At 36.4% G+C, this 23,236-nt stretch overlaps 1 protein-coding gene across 1 annotated transcript in view; it reads left to right on the forward strand.

Moving 5' to 3' along the window:
* Positions 1-23,236, forward strand: part of Syt4 (Synaptotagmin 4) — a 124,972-nt gene that overhangs the window by 82,770 nt on the left and 18,966 nt on the right. Inside the window, exon 3 of the mRNA XM_090406471.1 lies at positions 14,749-14,872. Within this exon, the coding sequence (XP_090262597.1) occupies positions 14,749-14,872 (124 nt within the window). The remainder of the gene's footprint in view (positions 1-14,748; positions 14,873-23,236) is intronic.

Here is a 23,236-nt window from a genome sequence, read left to right on the forward strand (position 1 = left end):
CCCTGAAGAAAATACTGATTGATTATGTGGTGAGGTTGTCTGTAAGGATAGAAAAATCAGAACTCCATGACGGACACAGGAAGTTAAAGAAGCAGTGAAGAAAAAGAAGAAAGCATATCAAACGTTCCTGACAAATAAGTCAGCTTGTGCTCTTAAAGAATACAGAGACAAATGTATTAAACCTAAACACTGTGTAAAACTAGCTAAACAAAAGTCATTAGGGACTTTGGTAAGAAACATAGAAAATAAATATCAAGAAGGTGACAAGATATTCTGTTGTTAAACAAGCTCAGAAATGGAGGAAAGAATGCTGTAAAAGGAATTAGAGATGCTAAAGGTGAGATGAAAACAGGAGAAAAACATATCCTTGAAGTATGGAGTAATTACTTCTAAAAATAGCTAAATGAAACAAGCAGTGATGACAGCACAGTGGTAAAAACACTGACCAGGCATGCAGCCAGGAATACAAATCCATACTTGAAGTAGAAAAAAGCCATCAAAAGCTTGAAATTGGAAAGGCAGCAGGAGTAGATGATATTCGACCAGAAATGCTCAAGTAGGGAGGTATAAAAGTCTTACAGTGGCTGCACTGCATAGTTCAGAAGGCCTGCACAGAGCGACTAATTCCAGATGATTGGAGTAGAGCCTTCATAGTACCTATATATAAAAAGGGAAATAAAACTGAATGAGAATTACAGAGGTATTTCTCTACTGAGTGTTCCTGTTAAGATATACGCAAGTATACTTGAGAAACGGTTGAGAAGGATTCTGGAAGAGAAATTGGTGAAGAACAAGCTGGATTAATTCAGACCAAATAGAGGCTGCCAGGATCAGATTTTTACTTAACGACAGATAATTAAGAAAGCATGGAAATATAACAAAGTTCTGTATTTACGTTTTGTAGATGTGTCAATGGGATATAACTGTATTTGTAATACAGTTATATCCCATTGACACCATACAATTATATGGTGTCAACGGGACATTATATCAAGCAATACTTAGTCTTTATTTGAGTTGTAAGTCAGCAGTTAGGATTGAAGGAAGTACAGAAAGGAGGTTTAATGTTAAATCTGGTGTCAGACAAGAATATACGTTATCCCCTCTTATTCATTATCTATACGGATCACATTATGAAGGAAAGTGGTATTTAACCTGATATCAAAATTGGAGATGATAATCTCAGCTCTTTGCTTTATGCAGATGATGTTATATTTCTAAATAAATCTGCTACATATGCCAGAATCTCTGACTAAATTGAATAGCTGTTGTAATAGATATGGTATGAAGGTCAGCATTAAAAAAAAGGAGACAAAGACAATGAAAATAGGCCGAAACATTGACAATATTAACTGCATTGTGAATGGAGAACCTATAGAACAAGTAAAACTTGTCAACTACTTAGGCACGATTTTATTTTTAGTGAAGTTGGTAAATTAATATGGAAATAGACAACAGAATCAACAAAGCTGGTATGGTAGAAGTCAGCTGAATAAATTTATATGGAATAAGAGAGAAATTAGTCAAAACACTAAATTAGCTGTATACAAGACAGTATTCAAGCCAATTTTAACTTATGGATCTGAGAGTTGGGTCAGAAGTAAAGCACTTGACCAAAGACTAGAGACCGCATATATGAAAGTCCTGAGAAAGATTAGGGGCATGAACAGATGGCATGAATGGCAATATCATATTAAAAACGAGGATATTATGAAAGAACTTGACATTGTCAGCATCCAGGAATGCGTTAACAGAGCTAATCTCAGGTGGTATGATCACTTAAACAGACTGGGAGAGGAAAGATTAGCAAAACAAGTGTTTTCTGCCAGGTTGGCAGGAAAACGACCCAGAGGACGACCAAGATATAGAAGGATTGATACAGTAAAAGTGCCTTAGAAGATAAAAATATAAGATCTGATAATGTTGTAGTCTTGACAGGTAACAGACTGATTTGGAGGAAAATTGTAGATAGGAAGTTGGTAATGATGTAATTTTTTATGTAATACTATCATATCCTGTACACCCCTTGAGGGTATATATATCAGGAAGTTGATGATGATGATGATGATTAGGGGAAATACAGCCTTTGAGAAATCGTCTAAGCATTTCTCAAAAATTGAACTAGCTTAACAAAAAATAAATAAATAAAATAAAATAAAAATAAAAATAAAAATAAAAAAATAAACAAATAAAATAAAGTCTAACCAAGTGGGTTAGGCTTTAGACTTTTTTTGTGTGGGTTGAAAAATATTTTCAGTTAAGGCGAAGACTTAAACCAACAGTAACACCACGGAATATTGTTCAAAGGTCTGAGAAGAGAACTAGACTACGTATCTAAATCGCAATACGTGCATAGGAAACAATTACTAACTGGATTGCTAAATGATCATATTTATCTTCCAATCCGTCCTATTTAACTTGATTACTTGTGGGAGAGGTGGCAAAATCGCTTTTTGAAGAACAATTGGAGGTTGTATTCTTGGAAGGCTGTTCCAGGTGAGTGAGAGAGAGAGAGAAAGAGAGAGATCTGATCTTCTCTAAAGATTTAGGTATTATTAAAGGTAAACGAAATTGAAATGAGATCTTTTTTAAGGGAAGGAAGACAAAGATGAGTTTTGGCATCACTGAATTTGAAGAGGTTGTTCCTCGTCCCACTGATGATTGGCAAGATCAGAATTCAGGCATTAGTTATGGACCGTCTTGAAACCGCAATGTTAGTTTAATGAAGAGGACTATAGAACTTACGATATACATACTAGTTAATTAAGAACACTGCCGTATTCTCCTTTGCTTTTAGTCTAGTAGGCGGCAGAAATGCACTTAACTGCAGCGATGGCGACATGGATACAGGCTATCGATTTTCAAAAACTAGGATTTAGAGTGACGTATATTCCTTTTTAAAGGGAAATAACAAGGCATCATATCTGCTTATTTTATTTGTTATATTACTAAAAAATAATACAACATACGTATAATCTAGCAGGGTTTTATTTCATTTAATAAATCAATTTGATTATTATAAATGAATAAATTCTTTAAAAAAAAATAAATTTGCACAGCTTTTAAGCTGTGCAAATTTATTTTTGCAGAAGTGTATAATAAATATCGTGTGTTTCTATAGACTGCCAGAAGAAGCACTGTTATAAATTTGATTCTAATCGATGATTAGGTTGGCTTATAGAAAAAAAGAAGAGCCTCCGTAGCTCAGTTGGCATAGACAAAGCCCTTTGGTCAGAAAGACCTGGGTTCGATTCCCGTCCACGACGTGAGGAATCTTTATCTGGTCTCTTTCGAACTAAAGGTGAGTTAGCCGGTCTCATACGGAGGTAGAGGATTTCTTCTCCCGGAAAACTCGGGTTTGTCGTCCCTCAGAACAGGCAAAAACCGGCCTCTTGAATATATGCTGCTACAGTCAAAAAATACATACTTAATCCCTCATTAGGAGGGCTCAACCAGTCCTTAGGGGCGGTTGAGGAACAGAGGAACCCCCCCCCCACACACACACGAATAAATAAATAGAAAAAATGAAAAAAAAAGCGTTTAGTTAGTCTTTCTATTTACATTCTTCTAACAAGCTCAATCCAACTGGTTTTCTCTATTATTTGTTCCTGGTTTAATCTTTTCATTATTTCTTCCTTTTTTTTTTATGATCAGCTAGAGTATATTTTGCTTTCCTTCATAAATTTCATTTAAACTACCATCAATCTTTACTTATATTTTTTGCTGTTGTTGTTTTTGTTTTGTATAGAAGGATATGGGGTTGTAATTTGCTTAAGTTAATTAATACAACAACAAAGCCATTAATTATTTTAGAATAACCGTATATAATTATTCTAATACTATGAATTCTGAAAATATACCAGATGTAAAAATTTCATGGTCCCTAATGCAATATGTTATTATCTGAAATACTGTGGGCCCTACGGTCGATTTTCTTGAGTTCAGGAGACAAAAAATCCACTTTCCCGGGCAAGAGATCGACTAACTCAGGAACTGATCTAAGAAGGTCTTAGAAAAAGTTCCTAAATGGTTCCTAAGGGAACGCCATTTCCACTGAGCTACATAGGCATTATAAATTTATTATTAAAATTCGAGAAATATGAATAGAAGCTAAAATAGGTAACATTTCATTTGTATATTATTATTATTATTATTATTATTATTATTATTATTATTATTATTATTATTATTATTCAACATATACATTAAAGATGTTCATAACATATCCATAAGAAGTCAAATATTTCAATACGCAGATGACACTGCACTACTAGCAATCCACACAGACATTAACACAGCTCTCTGCAAAGCACAACAAGACCTAAACGAAATCACAACTTCCACCAAAACGCAATTCTAACGGCACCAATCAACAGCACCAAAACACAGATGTTGATAATACACAACCCAAGAATCATACGCCCCGCATCACTATCGATACATTGTCACACATACCGCTGCATTAACAACAAAAATACCTGCCAATGTTCGGAAATCAACCTGTAACACACGCAAAATACCTCGGTCTCTATATAGATTCCCACCTTAAATGGACAAAACATAGAATACCTACACACCAAACTCCGGATCATCGCAGCAAAACTCTTCCAAGTTAAAGACATTATTCCACCCAACATAAAAAAAAAAAAACTCCTATATCACGGTATCTGCGAATCCCTATTCAGATACGGAATAACAGTCTATGCAAATATATCAAACAGCCACCTAACAAAATTAGAAGCACTACACAGGAAAATCGTGTCAACAGTGATCTGGACACCTTACACGCAACAGCCAATATCCGACAAGCAATGGCGATATACAGAATTCTGAGCATTAAAAACCTGAAACACTACATGACATTAACAAGGAATTACTTCAACATCACCTATCGAAACAACAGAGACACATATCGCATAACACGACCTACAACAACTCTCTACATCTCCACACCCTTCAACAACTCATACGGTCCTTTTGTGAGATCACATCAGATACCCACGCAATTCAACAACCTACCAAGAAAGTTAAAACACGTAGATAACTACAGAACATTAAAAAACGAACTCTGGAAAATATACCAACAAAGTTAAGAAACCATTAACACTAATATACACATCACAAATCACTAGCATCCAATGTCTACATCCCATACATAAACAGTAGCAACAGCACAAATAGTGAAGGCTAAATCCCACTCTCTTCATAAAAGCTAACCCAAGCTTCGAAGTAGGTGGGATTAACCTGCCTCACTCATCTACAAGTAATCCTTATAAGCAAATGCAGAAATTTGTATGTATAATCACTCTTTCTCAAACTTTAAAAAAAATAAAAAAATAAAAATTATACAAAAAATTTTATATAATCTTCATTGTTAATATTAGAAGAACATGTGTTGTAAATACATAATATAAAGGCAAAAAAGTATTATTAAAAATTTTAATTGAAATCCAATGTAGGAATTGCAGCACTCAGTGCTGAACTCTGTAAAATTATAAGGTGCAATGTCACACAAGATGTTCATTGTATGTATACATATTTTAGCAATAAATAAAATAAATACATATGATTATTAAAAAAAATACTATTATTATTATTATTATTATTATATGTAGGCACCTCCAGGGAGCCATCAAGAGTCCTGGAAACTGTAATTCCTCAGTTTTTATCTTACTTCTTAAAAACATTCACCGGAGACGTATACACAATGTCTACTGGCAGCTTATTGCAAAGAACCTCAGCCTCACATTCTTCCTGACCACACCCTTCTCAAATTTCAGAGAACTAATGGGTGTGTCAGGAATGTATACCTTTCTAAAATGATTACTTAATAACTCAGTTATTTCCATCGCATCCGCCATTTTCTTATCGTATATATTTACTAAACTTCTTCTACCACGATCTTTCTTCCTTTTACTCACCGCACAGCGAAAATAAGTCTCTTGGATTACTTTTTACTTGTTTAGCTAACTTCTTTGCAGAGTCAGATTTCATCCTCCTCACCATGGTTGTCACACATCTTATCTTTTCTTTGTATTGCTCATACGACTGCCTCATCACGTTAACAAGATATAGAGTCTGCAACATTTTATTTTTTTAGCTCATGTTTTAGTTTTACTTATTCGGTTAATTCCTTTGATGCTGGGAATTCAGCCAGTTATAGCTTCCTTCAAACACCCCTTGACTACTTCCATGAACTACAGATTTCTCTATCATGTAGTTGATTGCTCATATCATAGCACAACTGCAAGCTGCCTTTGTAGTTTATCAGAGCAGATACGCCAAACAAGCTGGTCTAGTTCCATGATTCTTTGAAGACACCTTCCCTTTGTGCCTTTACTACTGGAATAGAAAGAAAGCAAATCTCCTAAGTTACTATCTTTTCCTCTTGCTTAACAATGTGGTGGCAATTCTATCCCGTGTTGTTTTGTTGTAATGCAATAAGAGACAAAGCCTGGGTACTAACGTTAAGTTCCCACTTCTCCAGCAGATTAATACCCGTGGCATCTCAATTCTGTTAACATTCTAGATGTACTAAGGTGTGCAGAAAGCTGGTGCTGTGAAATGTTCTTCATTCCTGTACGTTAAAACCACAGTCACTTTCATATCAGTGATCTAAAAGTGAGTTTTTATGTTTTTGAGGATCACAATGAAATTTTCAGAAAATAAACTTAAAAGAATAGACCACGCGCAGATAGCACTGTTCCATTCTGTGAGCCTTTAGGCACCTTCCTTATCATCCTAAAATTAATCTACACAAACTTCACCAGAATATACTGATTTAGTGGTTCCATTTCAATGGAACCACTAAATTTCCATTTCCTCATCTAGTATGGGAAATACTAGATGAGGAAAGCAGTTCCAGAGAATAGTCTGGTCCAATAGAGGAGGATTATCATCCGTTTCCTGAATATACTCTCAAGGGGTGTACAAGATACATTATTAAGTTCACGTTATTACAAATCTCCTATCAACAATTTTCACTCAGATTAATCTCTCACTTATCAGCACTTTATTGTAATAACAGGTGACCTCAGAGCACATGGTGACGCACATGACCAAGTATTTTGCGTATACGCAGCGTAAGCGAAGTTTGCGTGTATCTGCAAAAAGGTTTCTAATTCAGTGGCCGATATGTGTATCTTCTTCAATCATATTCGAGAAGGCCTTGAATTGTCCATTAAAATTTGCCATTATCTTCCTAATACAGTATTGGAATTTAATGAAACATAAATTGCTCGTCTATCCACTACAATGTCAATGGAAGAGAGCAGAGAAAGAACCCGAGAGAACCGATTTATTTAGTTATTTTGTTGTTCTTGTTGTTTAAGAAAACCCTGCTATTTCTGCATGACACTAGTTGACTTATCATCAGTTGAAAAAAACCAGGTATATAGATTCTTCGGCTGGTGACAAGAATCGAATCCAGATCTTTTCCAACGAAGGGTATGTCGTGCCATTCTTCCAACTACATTACGAAAGGACTATTTAAGCGATTAAGGAAAACGAAAAGAAAAACATACGTTATGTTGACACTAATGAAAAGTATTCCTTTGTTTAATATTATACAGTGCTTTTTAACATCGGACATTTACAGCAATTCCAGAGAGATTTAAAAGAAAAAGAAAAAAAGAAATCTATCTCAATAAAATTATCGAAATTGTCTGTCACGAAGTACGTACTTCTCCTATGATATCATTTGTTTAATAATTAGCCATAACCTTGAATGATCATTACATTTATTTGTATAATTTATTTTCAGCTTATTGCTTTATATTCTTTTTTTATAAACAGCTGTAGATTGGACACCTTGGGAAATACTAGATGAGGAAAACAGTTCCAGAGAATAGTCTGGTGCAATGGAGGAGGATTATCATCGGTTTCCTGAATATACTCTCAAGGGGTGTACAAGATACATTATTAAGTTCACGTTATTACAAATCTCCCATCAACAATTTTCACTCAGATTAATCTCTCACTTATCAGCACTTTATTGGGATATCTTATTTTCTGTCTTCTAGAACACTTCTGACTGCATCAATCCACCTTAATCTTGGTCTTCCTCTGGGTCTTTTTTCTGTAGTATTGGCATCAAACAACTGCTTTGTTCACCTTGTCTCAGTCATAGTACCGTCGACAGGATGTAGCATAGAGGCAGCTTGTCTCACGACGCGGCTTAATAAGGGCGCTCGTTCAGCCATATTGCGGTAGGCGCCGTCGCTACGCTAACAATTCCTGTTAGCGTAGCAAGTGCGGAAAGAACTTTTTCCAAGCTTAAACTGATTAAAAATTATTTGCTAACAACAATGACCCAAGAAAGGTTGGTTGGTCTAGCTCTATAGACGCAGACATAGCTAATAATTTAAATTTAGAAGAACTTATAAACAGTTTTATTGTGCGATATCCACGTAGAGCAAACATTTATTTAATATTATTATGTAATCGTTTTGCATTAATGTTTCTCTTGTAATAAAAACGAAATAGCAATTGGGGATTTTCTTATATTTTTGTCTTATAATCCATCAGGGGCGATATTTAATTGTTTGCCTCAGGGCACAATCTAATCTGGCGAGCCCTGCTCAGCCATTCTGTTCCCACCTTTGATTAGCTCTATGCAAACATTCTTAAATATTAATAACGTTAATTTTCTTCATCATATCTTAAATTCTGATGATTTTACCATTGGTGCCTTCTTTTCACCGAGTCAATTTTTCCATAATTTAAAATTGGTCTGAACACCATCTTTTATAGTGCCACAGAGTTTAGTGTTTTGGATAATTTTTTTCTTATTCTTCTATATAAATTTATTCGGTTGCTCACTACCATACCATTGCTCTTTCTGTTGAATGTTTTCAATATTTAAATTTGTCAATCCCAAATTTAAATATTTTAATATCAATCCCCCCCCCCCCCCCAAATTGCCTAAATAACTGAAATATTTAAGTGCTCAATAGGTTTTCCATGAAGAATACAACTGAAGTTTTCTATGTTCTTGTCTACTTTCAGAGTTTTAGTCTTTTGTTGGTTTTTCATACAATATTTGTTACAGATATCATTCAATTTACTCAGAGACTTGCACTGGATTTGTTCAGAAGAACCACACCAGCTGATTCTGATACCAAGTTTAATGCCATTTTCTCCCAAAAAGCAATCCTTCAGTGGTGTCGCGTGCCCATTTCGGGTGGATGTGCTGTTGTGGCTTATGCAACCCGCGCATAAGCCACAACAAAAAATTCACGTCAGTTTGACTGTATGATTGCATTTTTATCGATGTATGAAAAGTTTTAAGAGTGTATAGCACATCAGTGCTCATCTTAATTGGTCTAATGCAATTAATTGTAGGATAACTTTGAATACTTTAATTTATCAATTAATTGTAACCAAATCTGTGCAGAGTGGGGGACAATGTGTTTGTTTTAAGATACTGTATATTAGAAAACAATAATGAAGGAGAATAATATATTTGGTTGGTATACATGAATTACTCAATGATGTAAAATTTGGAAGAGGAGGACGAGGCTTACCTCCTTCGATTATAATACTGTTTTCCATTGTAAATATGGACAAAAGTTATTAATTTATCGAAAATTATATATTAAAAACTTGTCTACATTATATATAAAAACTTGCCTACCACATCAGTTCACACTTCACGCATGCAAAACAGACGAAACTCAGAAAACAAAAATAGCGACTCATGACAAATGACATCATTCAGTTGGATTGGGTGAAACAATAACCAATCACAGCCTCTAGGTGCTACTGTCTCAGAGCTCACCCTGCCTCGCCTTCTGTGCGGTTTAAAACTACTAGAATGCTAAGAATTTGACCCACTGCGTCATCTGTACATCTTTTCAAAGGGATCAAAGGTGTATGTATTTTGAACACACCGGGGATATTAACGCGAATGTGATGCAATGTTTACACGTTGAAAGGTGTCCTCTCCATGAAGCCTTGGTATATTGCGCTTACTTTTAGGAATCACGCGAAGTCTGGAGAAGGGGAGTCTTTAACAAAGAAATGCAAAAATATAATATCGGTGATATTGCTATTCGGCGGATAAGCACCGCACACCTGGAATATTCGCCCCTGCAATCCTTATATATGACGAATAACAGTAGAGATAATGTGTACCCTTATCTTAGATCTGATTTTATATGAAACCGTTTTCCCGTATTTTCATCAATTCTAACTGCTGACTTGCAACTTAAATGCGGCTTGGCTGGCGGAGTGGTTAGCGTATCCGCTCTCCAGCCAAAAGGCTGTGGGTTCGAATCCTGGTGTGGGCATGGATGTTTGTGATTGTCTGTGAAAATACTAGTGGTGGCGGGGCAGTAGATGGCGTTGGTGGAGATGATGATGGTAGCAGCGGTTCGGTATAGAAGTGGTGGAGACGGAGAGTTGTAGAATGGGTGCCCTCCCTCGATGAGTCTTTGGACTCCGTGGAAGTGTCACGTAATAAGAATAATAATACAGACTATGTATTGCTTTGTACAATGTTCCACTTACCTCATATAATTTTAATGTTTTGAAAAGCTTTTCTCTTGGCTCTTTGTACGTTTTTTCCTGATCTACAAAATTAAGGACATATCCTTGTTATATTCCTACGATTTCTCAGCTATTTGTAATGAAATGAAAATCAAATTCTGACAACCTCTATTTGGCCTGAAACCAGTTTGTGGAAAATGTGGGAAACTGTTTTACACTTTTTCTTAGATTCTTCTTAAGTATGCTTGCGTCTATTTTACCTGGAACACTTAGTAGAGAAATTCTTCTGTAATTCTCACATTTGGTTTTATTTCCTTTTTTTTTTCACAGATTGAAACTATGAGAGTTCAATGATCTAGAATTATCCCTTCTAACTAGGTTTCTGATTTATGCACTGTTGCCACTGTAAAACTTTCAAAACTGCATATTTGAGCATTTTGGTGGAATGTCATTCCACATTTCAGGTTTCTGATGGTCTGTTTTCTCTTCAGGTATTGATATCTATTACTGATTGCATTCGACTCGAATATTTTCTACTGTCGTTCTGTCACTTTTTGTTTCATTTAGCAATCGTTACAAAAATAACTCTAGACATCTAAATATCTTCAGTTTTCATGTCGCCTGTATCATCCTGATTCCATTTGCAATTATCTTTTCCCATTTTGAAGTTTCTTCAGTACTTCTAGAATATTTTGCCACTTTCATGATATTTGTTTTCCATATTCTTACCAAATTCTTCCCATGACTTTTGTTTAGCTCTTTTACACACAGCTTAGCTCTCTTACATTGCCCTCTACTTTCGAGGGGCATCTGACGACTAACTTGATAGGAACTTTGATATGCTTTCTACTTTTTCCCAACTGCTTCTTTAACTTCATGTATCAACCAGGGAGTTCAGATTTTTCTACCCTGCCAAATAACCTCACCACATGCCTCCCTAGTTGAATCAATGTTTTGTTTCAGATGCTGCCACTTAGACTCCAAGGTTTGGTTCTTGTTTTCGGACAAGAAGTTATCAATTCACCTCTAAACAGTGCTCGACTTTAATTGCTGTTATAATTTTCATGTTTTTCTTTTCAATAGATTTATTTTTGTCCTGCTTAAAACTAAGTGATGAACACTTTTAATTTCAAATTCCCAATATACTCTTGTATCATGAACCAGCGTGAAAATATCAATATCAAAAATAACCTGGTCAATAACTTCTTTTTTTCTAGCGTCTTCTTTTTATGTGAATTCGTGTACATCTTTATGATGAATCGTAGTGTTATTAATGACTAGTCCATGTCTTGAACATAAATCCAGAAGATACTTACTATTATTATTAATAAGCTCATCCCTTTCGATATTCCTACGATTCATTTCCTACGCTGTTGTTTAGATCTCCAATAAGGACCTGCTTTTGCATTTTTTTTATGTCAGTTACTTTCTCTAATGATTCAAAAAAATTCCTTCACTTCTTCCTTAGTACAACCTTCTGTGGGATCATAGGTACAAATAAGTTTCATTTTGAAATTTCTCAGAGGTCTATCTTTGTTAGCATCTTATATTTATTATTTGGGAGGATCACGCCTGTTTTCGTCTTCATTGTTTCATTTTCACCAAATATATCCATGTGGTACATCCCTAGTTCTACCAGAATCGATTTCCTTTCCTTCGATACTTCATATGTTGATGGTACCTACTTCAGTTCTTCTAACGTTGTCTTTGTGCGGTAGTTGACTTTTCACTGTTTCCTTATGAAAACTACCGGATTGTGTGTGTGTGTGTGGGGGGGGTTCAACCGCACAACGCGCCCACCCAGCATGAAATTTCACTACGTTGTACCATCATGTTTGTTTTGGGTTCAAGTCGATGCAGAATGCATTTTAATCGGCTAAGTCTCAAACGCACAGTCAATCCTTGTTCGTTCAGTACCCAGTGGATACATATTAATGGAACACACCTCATGAAGGTATGAACTGAACTGAACATTAGGTATGAATCCCCTAGTTGCTTCTCTGCACTCCTTAAAGGCTATGTGGAAATCTCATCCTAGTTACCTCACTTTAATCCTTAAACGACCCCAGTCGAGAAGAAGGAGGATATTGTTCGATGAGTTTGTAGTTGGCCCATGAGAGGGGATTCGTGCAGCAGTGAAAAAAAAGCAGACCAGCTAATAATATTGCCACACACACACACACACACAGAGAGAGAGAGAGAGAGAGAGAGAGAGAGAGAGAGAGAGAGAGAATGTGCGACATAGTCGGGTCCTATGCTCCCTTTCCTGACCGACTGGGCCCTATATCCCTCCACTTGCCAGCCCTGAAGACGGGTGCCGGAACGGAACTCATCGAAGTATGATGATTGATAATTTCATTGGCCCAATGAAGTCCTAAGGTCCGTTTATGCGAGATAGCGCATTATATTGTTGACTCAACTGGAAAGTATCAATGAATTTTATGGAGGATTTTGTGAGAATAGTTTCATTGCAGCCTGATCTTAGGCTGATAAGCTAGAGGTGTAACCTGCTTGTTTTATGAAAAGTTGAAAGTAAATGTCAGTTGAAAAGAGAAAACTGATCTTTCGATGATATGAACATTATGATAAGGAAAGTGAAGCGAATTTTTGTGAGAAGCGGGCAAGGACAGTACAGTATTTTGTTAACATCAAAACTCATTAGGCTATCATCTCACTGAGCAGTCCCTGGAGATTAATATTGAAACAATGGTTCTGGAAGACGGAAGTTAAGAATGCTTGAGCACTGCCGCCGATCTCATACGGAGGTAGCAGAGTTTTTTCTCCCGGAAACTCGGGTTTTTCATCCCGCATACAGACAAATCGGCCCTTCAGAACACACGCAATTTACAGACAAAAAATACTAGTTGTGGTAGTGGTGGAGGTGGGCGCTAGATGGCGTTGATGGAGATGATTCGTAGTAGAGGTTCGGTGTAGTAGTTGAGACAGTTGTAGGTGTCCTCCCGCGATGAGTCTTCGGACTCCTTGGAGGTGTCATGGATAATAATAATAATAATAATAATAATAATAATAATAATAATAATAATAATAACTTAACCTTAGTCGGAAACACCTGATAAAGGTTTCTCACGTCATAGAAGGGAATCACACTCAGGTCTTTTCGACCAAAGGACTTGGTCTATACCCACTGAGCTCCATTACAAAGGGTGAAGGCAAACCAAACGATGGTAGTTAGATAGATAAGCTTTTCGCAACACCCACTCAAAAGTCTTAAAAGTGTGTGCTTCATTACTGACATACACAGAACTTTTAAAAGCGTGTTTCAATCATGTTTCAGCTTTTCTGCACAACAATGGTTTTATTAACTAATTTAATATAAAAGTTGGAATAAATTGCTACAATCTTGTAAAAAATCACTGAGTGTGAAGCTTGCTATAGTCGACTATGATTACATTTCAAGGGTCTGAAAAATGCGCCTTCCCTCCTTAGCGCGGTCAGCAGAGATGATGTTGTTTAGTGGAAAGACCTCGATTCGAGAGAGAGGAACCTTTATGACAGCTTCTCAGTTGAAGATGGGTTATTGGGTCTGATGAAGAAATGACAGGATTTTTCCTACCTGCAAAAAGCTGTTCTGAAGGTTGAAGTGAGTTGTGTAGAGTAGGTTTGTCAAATGGAAGAGAAAAGTGCAAAGTGTTATAATTTATTAAAGAGGTTTTGTAGGATTGACACTGAAGACTATTCAATACATGAACAATGGATCACTCCTGGCAACTGTGATTAGCAAAGATTCTAGGATTAGATTTTTTTGGTTAGCGGATGGTGAATGAAAGGAATGGGTTTGTTGAGGTGGTTCTGAATTCTTTGTGGGGCTAAAGCATCTCATGGGATTACTTGGTGAAGAACACTCTAACTATTTGCTAACTCATTAGTAAATGAGTTCAAGGAAAAGTATAATAGGTAATGTGTGAATAATTTGTTAGTACAGGTCTACCATGATAAGTCTTTGGCTCCAGAGAAAATCATTAAAGTCTGGAAACCTCTGACACATTAATATCGTCACTCAGCTAAAATTTCGGAAGCTGCTCAGCACCTTTTTTTCATTAAAATAGTTTTAAAAATAAAAGCAAGATTTGCAACGTTAGTGATTCATTCCCTTATATTTTTTAGTTGTAGGTGTTTGTTTAAGTAATAAATAGCAATTAATAATATGGTTAATGAATTTCTGATGATGAACGATTTGAAATATCCTAATGCAGTTCAAATATATTCACATTTCAGATAATATAACTATCATTTTTTTAGATTCGTTCACAAGGCCGTGGAGAACTTTTAGTATCCTTATGCTATCAACCAGCTGCAAACCGGCTGACGGTGGTCGTCTTAAAAGCTCGAAATCTACCAAAGATGGATATCACAGGACTTTGCGGTAAGAGAGTTAACATTTTCTAAGAAATTAATTCTAATGAATAAAGATAAATGATGGATATTTTTTAGATAAGTTTAACGTGAGAGAACCCACGATTCTCAGTTTATGACTAAATATCAGCAATGTTACATCACTCGCTAATTACCATGTAATATGATATTACTTCATCACTGGATTTTAGCAACATCTCATCTGTAATGGTATGAACTAAACTAAAAAGGCGAAATAATGATATATTTTGTACCTTTTGTACACTTTTGTACTGAAAAAGACAAAGGTAGAAGGGACATGTTCTCCTACTTCTTTGGCGATATATTTTTCTATTGCGCAAAAATGTATATATATTTTGTATATCTGATGTCTTCTTCTTCTTCTTCTTCTTCTTTCACTCTGCCTTATCCCATGTTAAACGGGGTCGGCGCACCAATCTTTAACCTTCCTCTTCCAAGTTCTCCGGTCCAGAGCATCCTTCGGACTCCATCCTTTCTCCCTAAGATCCTCTGTCATCTTATCCCTCCACCTGAGCTTGGGCCTACCTCTTTTCCTCCTTCCCTCCAACTCTATATACTTCACTCGTTTACTAACATACTCCTCACCCTTCCTCTCAACATGACCAAACCACCTCAGCCTACTTTCTTGTATCTTCTTGCCAAATGGTCCCACCTTAACCGTCCCTCTGATGTAGTCATTCCTTATCCTGTCCTTCTTTGTCACACCACTCATCCATCTCAACATCCGCATCTCCGCTACCTCCATCTTCCTCTCCTGTGCCTTGGTTATAGGCCACGTCTCCGCACCATGGAGCATCGCCGGCCTCACCACCATTTTATAGAGCTTTCCTTTCCTCTTACAACTCACTCTCTTGTCGCACAGGACCCCGCTCATCTTCCTCCAATTCATCCACCCGCATGTCATTCGGTGCTGTATTTCCTCATCCAGGTCACCATTCCTCTCGACAACTGACCCAAGGTACTTGAATTTCTTCCCTGAAATTAGCCTTTCACCCTGGAGTCGTATGACGATATCCTCGTCACTCCCCGTTGACATATATTCAGTCTTCACCCGGTTAATTCTCATGCCGCTCTTCTCCAATGCCTTTCTCCACTCTTCCAGGGTATTTTCAAGCTTCTCTCGGGATGATTCACATAGAACAATGTCATCGGCAAACAGCATGCTCCATGGTGCCTCCTTCTTGACATCCTCCACTAGTACATCCATGACCAGGTCAAAGAGGTAGGGGCTCAGAGCTGACCCTTGGTGTAGCCCTACGACAATAGGGAACCCTTCTGTCATGCTGACACTAGACCTGACCTGAGTTTCTGTTCCATCATACATCTCCTTCACCAACCTCACGTATTTCTCCGACACCCTCTTCTTCCTCATACACCTCCATACCCTGCCTGGCCACTCTGTCGTATGCCTTTTCCAGGTCTATAAACACCATGTGCAGATCCACTTGCATCTCTCTATATTTCTCCATCAATCGCCTTAGCGCAAATATTGTATATCTGATGTAAAGAGGCAAAATAACATCCTTATGTTTACATGTGAACGTTCGTTTCAACATTGCAATTATCTTTTGAGCTATATTTGCAATCTTGTAAATGTAAATGTGTATATCTGATGCCATTTCTTGACCAGGCAGCAAACTATTATCTCTTATTTATGTACTGATTAGAAAGACGTAATTCGAAGTCTATGAATAAATTGCTGAATTACCGCCACCATACATTTCATTTCTTGGGTAAGTGAAGGGAAACATTACTAAGGAAAATAATAATAATAAAACATATAATAAAACAATAACAAAACCGATATCAAAAAGTGGTATACGAGGGATGTGTCTGCAAGATTTAAGGTAACCAGTAGTGTATCACAAGGATCAGTGCTAGGTCTACTGTTATTCAATCTGTACATTAATGATACTGGGAAGGATTTGACCAGCGACATACAGCTATTTGCTGATGATGCAAAGATAGGTAGGGTAATCAGGAATGCTGTTGATATACAGTACTTGCAGAATGATTCGAATAGATTGAAATAGTGGGCATGGGAAAATGGGTGTCAGTTCAATGTGAGTAAATGTAAAATCATTCACTTCGGCGTCATTAGATATCCAATGTCATATTATATTGGTGGGATTAGGCTAGAAGAAGCTGATGAGGCAAGAGATATTGGGGTGTTAATATATAGGAAGTTGAAGTTTAGGGATCATGTGGCAAAGATTGCAAATATAACTCAAAATATAATTGCAATGTTGAAACGAACGTTCACATGTAAACATAAGGATGTTATTTTGCCTCTTTACAAGGCCTTAATAAGAGCTCACTTGGACCATTGTGTGCAGGTCTGGTCTCCTGGTTTCGGTTGTGATTCTGATATATTGGAGAGGGAGAGAGAGAGAGAGAGAGAGCACAAAGGAGAGTGTTAAAAATGATATCAGGATTGTGGAATACTGAGTATGAAGACAGATTGAGAATTTGTAGACTGCAGACAGGATAAAGGAGAGATATGATGGAGACTTACAAACTTCTGAAAGGGTCATACAAGATTTCAGCTGATGAAATTTTTCAATTTATGGAGGATGGGGAAAGAACGAGTGGGCATCCTTGGAAGCTGAGAATGAAGGCCGCTAAGAAAGGGGTGAGGACTAGATTTTACTCTCATAGGGTGGTGCGTGATTGGAATGGATTGTCATTGGATGTTATGAGTGTACGCAGTGTGAATGAATTCAACAATAAGTATGATATCTGATGTATATAGTATGTGGCCTCCCTCGATGAGTCTCTTGACTCCCTGGAGGTCTCTCTTAATAATAATAATAATAATAATAATACAAATGCTCTCGTTATAAAAGTGAGCAGTTGTATTCCCATACAACTACTCACTCTTATAACGAGCTTACTATACGGATATACCGTACAAATTTTGATAATTATTTAAACACTCTTAATTGTTCGGAAGAATGCTCGGGTAGTTTTTAAAATACCCAATTCTTGGCATAGACAAAAATGAAAGGCGTGACTTAACTTTTATGATCACCTGCATCGGATTACGAGCCGGTTTATAACCTAATACTGCCCTTGGGGACTTTACCCTCTGTAGTGTCTAGCCTCCGGTCTCCCTTCCTCATTTTGCCGAAACACCGCCAAGACTGTAAAATCAGTCTTGGCAGTCTACTAAAAGAAAGTGTACCTCGGTTCTCAAAAAAATCGAAATCTATTCGTGACTTAGAACGTATTTCAGTAAATGTAAAGTAATTCACTTCGGCGTGATTCACTTATACGTATATGAATACGTTTCATATATGTATTCCTATATCTTATCAGAGACCAGGCAGAAATACTCTAGCCTATATGCAAAGTACCACTACACTGATTTTTATGATTTTAGCGGTCATTTCTCTCTTTATTTAAATTTCAACTGTTTCTGGGTTATGCCCAGAAAATCGCCTTTTCAAAAATGAAAGGCGATTTTGCCACTTAATTTTGGGACTAAAAAGTTCTGATTTAAACTAATAGTGAAATAACTTGACACATTTTAACAGGGATCCTAAATGCCAAATATCATTAAACTCTATTCTGCTGTTGGAAATAATTAATATTAACACAGTTCGAATACCTTTTCCAATAAAAATGTGCTTGTTAAAAACAAAATTCAACTACACGGAGAACTTATATGTAGCCTAAATCCCAGACTTTATTCAATTTCATCTAAACAGAGAATGCTTCATGCGAAAAATAATTCCCACACGTTTTCTTCTTCTTTGTGCTTCGCCTTCCCACAAATGGTCGGATTGAAACAATACTGGAATGGCTAGAAAATGTTTTCTATAGATTCCAAATACCACATCTGAATAATATCCATCCAACTAGAATCCTGGAACAACTTAAAACAACTACTCATACAGATGTACACAATTTGTGAAAAATGCACCCAGAATCCGCTCTACAACAGAAAGGAGTAATAGGCCCTGTAAAACATACTGGTGCCATCTATTTTTAAGCAGCGAATGATAAAAATCTTTTTTCTATATTGATTTCATTCACCAAAGGTAACAAGACTTATAACACAAAAGTTGCCGTGTGCGAGCAAGAGATTAAGGAGAATGAACAAATCTATTAACAAGTAAACAAACGTAATAACATGTCAATAGAAAAAATATTAAAAACTGATTGGTAAGTTCATAAGAGCTTGTGTAGCTCAGTGGAAGTGGCATATGTGTCCACAGCCCCACGTCACTCGAAAAGTCCGATTCTTATCGCCGACTAGAGAATTTTTTCTAATTTTTTTTTTTTTTCCGACCGGTTCCTGAGTTAGTTGATCTCTGGCATGCAAGCGGGTTTGTTTCTCCCGGAAACTCGAGTTTTTCGTTCCGTAAACTCAAGAAAATCTAACGTAGAATCCGCATCATTTCAGACAATAAATATAATGTTAGGATTAGAGACCACGAGATGGTGACACTTGTCAGTAAACCGGATGCCGTGCATAATTAGTAATAGTCCGGTTGCAGTAGACTCGCTCTTTTTCTTATTTTGTTACTTTTATTGTTAATTAAATTATATGATCTTGAGGACGTAGAAGTGGTGGAAAGGATGGATCCAGAGATGAGTGACCAAGATGGTGAGTGGTCTGTGGAATGCTTCCTAAGATGACAGATTCAGGGTTTGTGGATCGCAAAACTTGGTTGATATAGTTAGCCCACCGTTTGTAGGTCTCTGCTTGGCGTTTCGCCAAGAATAGTCGATTCATGCTAAAGGGGAGAAAGAAATGAAGGATGAACGAATTGTTTGGCAACATTCGAAATCACGTGCTTTCTTGTCTGTCGCTGTATTAGTAGTAGTAACTTGATGTTTGTTGTCGTTTTTTGCATTATTTTTTTATTATTAATTTGTATGATGGATCCAGTACAGTCAACAAGTTCTGTTGTTAAACATTTCAGTAGCTCTTGCAAAAGAATATTGAATAATGTACTGACATTCTGTGAAAAAGAATCGTTAAAAGGCAGTCTCCTTGTTCCCCTTTCTCAAGTCATAAAACGTGCAAGAGCAATGCGGGCGTATCGGGGTCGACTGTTAAAAAGAATTCGTAGGGAATCAAAAGGTGAAGGTAAACCAAAATTTAAATCTCCTAAAAAAATGCGCCAGAGAAAGGGGAAAAAAATCGAAAACCATCGAAACCGTAGCGTTGAATAATTTTGATGTAGACGTTATAAGAAGAACTATTCACGAATTTTACGTGGTCGAGAAAAGAGTGCCAGCTGTTTCGAAATTGATTCCTGTGTTTAAAGAAAAAATTAATTTTCCTTGAAAAAGAGAAACGTTAAGGAAAATAGTTTGAAATCGGATTTTGTTTTAATACTATTGAGTAGTTTTAATGCTATTGCTATATTAATGCCATTGAGTATGTTTCGGCAGAAGTGAAAAGTTTCATTCGCCATCGGAACGTAACTGGGGATATTGACATGTCGAAACTTTTTAAGCTTTCAAAACAGGCGATTGAAAGTATTACAGTTCAAAACTGTGGAAAATATTGCTCTCATGTCACCTCATTGGAAAATATGTATTGGGACAGAGACGGAATTATCGAAGAATTATGCGAACCTTTGGTGATCAGTTTAAGTGAAAGTGATGGCAATTCGGACACCGATTCAGATGACTATGAAGATTAAAAGGATTTGATAATGGTATTTTTTTCCAATCTTTTTTTGCATGGGTTTGTTAAAAGAGTCACCACAAGTCATAAATAATTAATCGGTTTAGGACATTAAAGCATCTCAGTTCTCTCAACTGTAAGTTTAAAATATCTAAGTTCATTTGAAAAAAATTTCTGTTTTTCTGTATAATTATTTTTATATTATAGAAAACTCTCTTAAAAATAAATTTCGTTAAATTTTTGTTTTATGCTATACCTTTTTTTTTAAATTTTGTTAATACTTTACGTACATTTTCCCAACTGTTATACAAGCAAAATAGTTACACTTTAAAAAACTACAATGTTCGTAAAAGAAAAGCTAAATTTTCCGACCTGCAATAATAATAAACAACTCATCCCAGAAGACGGATTGATTATCCTATTATCAGAATGGAGTCTTCTTTTTGGGACATGCGCAGAAGTGCCGAAGAGTCTCTAATCGGTGGGCGAACTATAGGCAAAAATGGGGACAGGAATATGATAGAAAAATGGATTTTATAGAATTGATGCAAGGGAAATGTTTCAGCACTTGGCTGGAGAGGACTGAACAAGAGGTCATCCCTGGAAGTTGAGTAAGAGTGTGATTAGCAAGGGCGTGAAGACCATAATTTTCGCTTGAGGAGTGGTGAATGAATGGGTCGTAAGAGTCAGTTGTGAGTGTCTGTTCATGGTTTCAAGGAGAGGTGATGGTTATTTTGTCGATAGTTTGGTTCTCCTGCGATGATTCTTGGGACTCCGTGGAGGTGCCCATACAATAATAATAATGATCATTTTTTTAAATAATAGATTGTTTATTAATTATGCCATGCGTAGTATATGTATGTGTAAAGTTGATATTAAACGAAAATAATGCAGAATTTGATTAAAAATTTATTTATTGGAAAAGATAACTGTAATTTAATTTACATATATTCACGGTATGAAAAACTTATTTGTTTTCTCGCAAACTCGAAGTATGCGAGATTCCCTGTTTTCAAGAGTTAGCGCCCAATCTATAACATGTAATAGCTCATTTTTCTCGCTTTATGACTGAAACGAAAACCGGTAGTGTGACGAGTGGAGGAACATGCGTAGAGTGAAAACTCTACGATGCTATTATGAGAGAAACGAGGGAATTTTTGAGTGGTTATTTAAGAAGTCTTTCATATAGAAAGAAAAATAAAGTTGTGAATCTTAAAGGGGGAAAAAAGACGGAAGAAAGTGAAGATAATTGGTTTATGTTATGGCTTTTAGAGGAAATAGGCAACTAAATTTGCAAGTGTTTTTGTGATTTTTTAAAAACAGACCGATGCAGTGTTTGAATTAGGATTTCAGATCAAGAAGTTTTATTTCATAATCCTCCTAAAACTGTAAGTTATGCAAAGAAAATAATACATTTTGAATGCATTTAGAAATAATCTGAAAATTTACTGGCTTTTGGCGAGTGGATTTCTGGAACCCTATATATATATATATATATAAATATATATGCGGGTGGTCTGAAAAGTTCTCGATTTAACAATGAAAAAAAAAACGAATTCATAATTTTAAAATTATTTTTAAACATAATCTCCATTAGGACTAATACATTTATTCCAGCGATGCTCGAGCGCCATTCTCCCGTCCCTGTAGTGGTCCTAAGTAAGATCTGCAAAATACTCCTCTACAGCTGCAATCACCTCTTGATTCGAAGAAAAACGCTGATCAGCGAGGAAGAGTTTTAGTTTTGGGAAGTCAGAGGGAGCCAAATATGGGGAATAGGGTGGATGTTCCAACAATTCATAGTGCAGATCTCTTAATTTTCCCATTGCCAACACACCTTTGTAGGCAGGTGCATTGTCCTGATGAAAGATGATTTTTTTCTTTTGCAAACCGGGTCTCACGAATTTTTTCATCTAGTCTGGTTAAAAGATTGGAATATTATTGCCCAGTTATTTTTTTACCCTTTTCAAGAGAATTAAAAAACAAAATGCCTCTAGCATCCCAAAACACCGATATCATGACCTTTCCTGCTGATGGAACCGACTTTGTCTTCTTCGGTGCTGAACAACAGGCTTCTGTCCACTATTTTGACTGCTGTTTGGATTCTGGTGTGTAATGGTGAATCGTTTATTCACCATTATTACACACCTATTCATGCAAGTGCGCTTTTGATCTGCTGTGAGCAAGTGCGGCACCCATCTTGAGGAAAGCTTTTTCATTTGCAATTCTTCATGCAATATATATATCCTACGTGATCTTTTGAAATGCCTATAGTCTCAGCACTTTCACGCTATTTGACTCGCCGGTCATCCAATACCATATCGTGCACTTGATCAATGATTTCTGGTGTTGTTACACTTTATGGACGTCCTTCACGTGGATCATCTTCAAGGCTGGTTCGGCCACGTTTAAACTTGGCAGTCCATTTCTCAATTTTTGGAAAACGAAGGAGAGGTGTGCTCATAAACTTTTATGAACTTCGAATGAATTTCTTTTGGCGTTAAACCTTCTTTTATAAAGAATTTTATAATACGATACTCAATTTTATCCATTTCAAGGGATACAGACAATACTTTTGCTTCAGACAGCTGTATAAAACAAACTACTTGATAGAATGACTTGAAATTTCACATGGATGCTTATGACAATTGTACCAATTTAGAAAAAAAAATCTTGCCGATAATGTTGGCATTTATGTCGAGGCCGAGG

This window comes from Typopeltis vanoorti, chromosome 16 (genome assembly GCF_054136105.1).
Source record: "Typopeltis vanoorti isolate ZY-2024b chromosome 16, IOZ_Tvanoo_1.0, whole genome shotgun sequence".
NCBI classification, from domain to species: domain Eukaryota; kingdom Metazoa; phylum Arthropoda; class Arachnida; order Uropygi; family Thelyphonidae; genus Typopeltis; species Typopeltis vanoorti.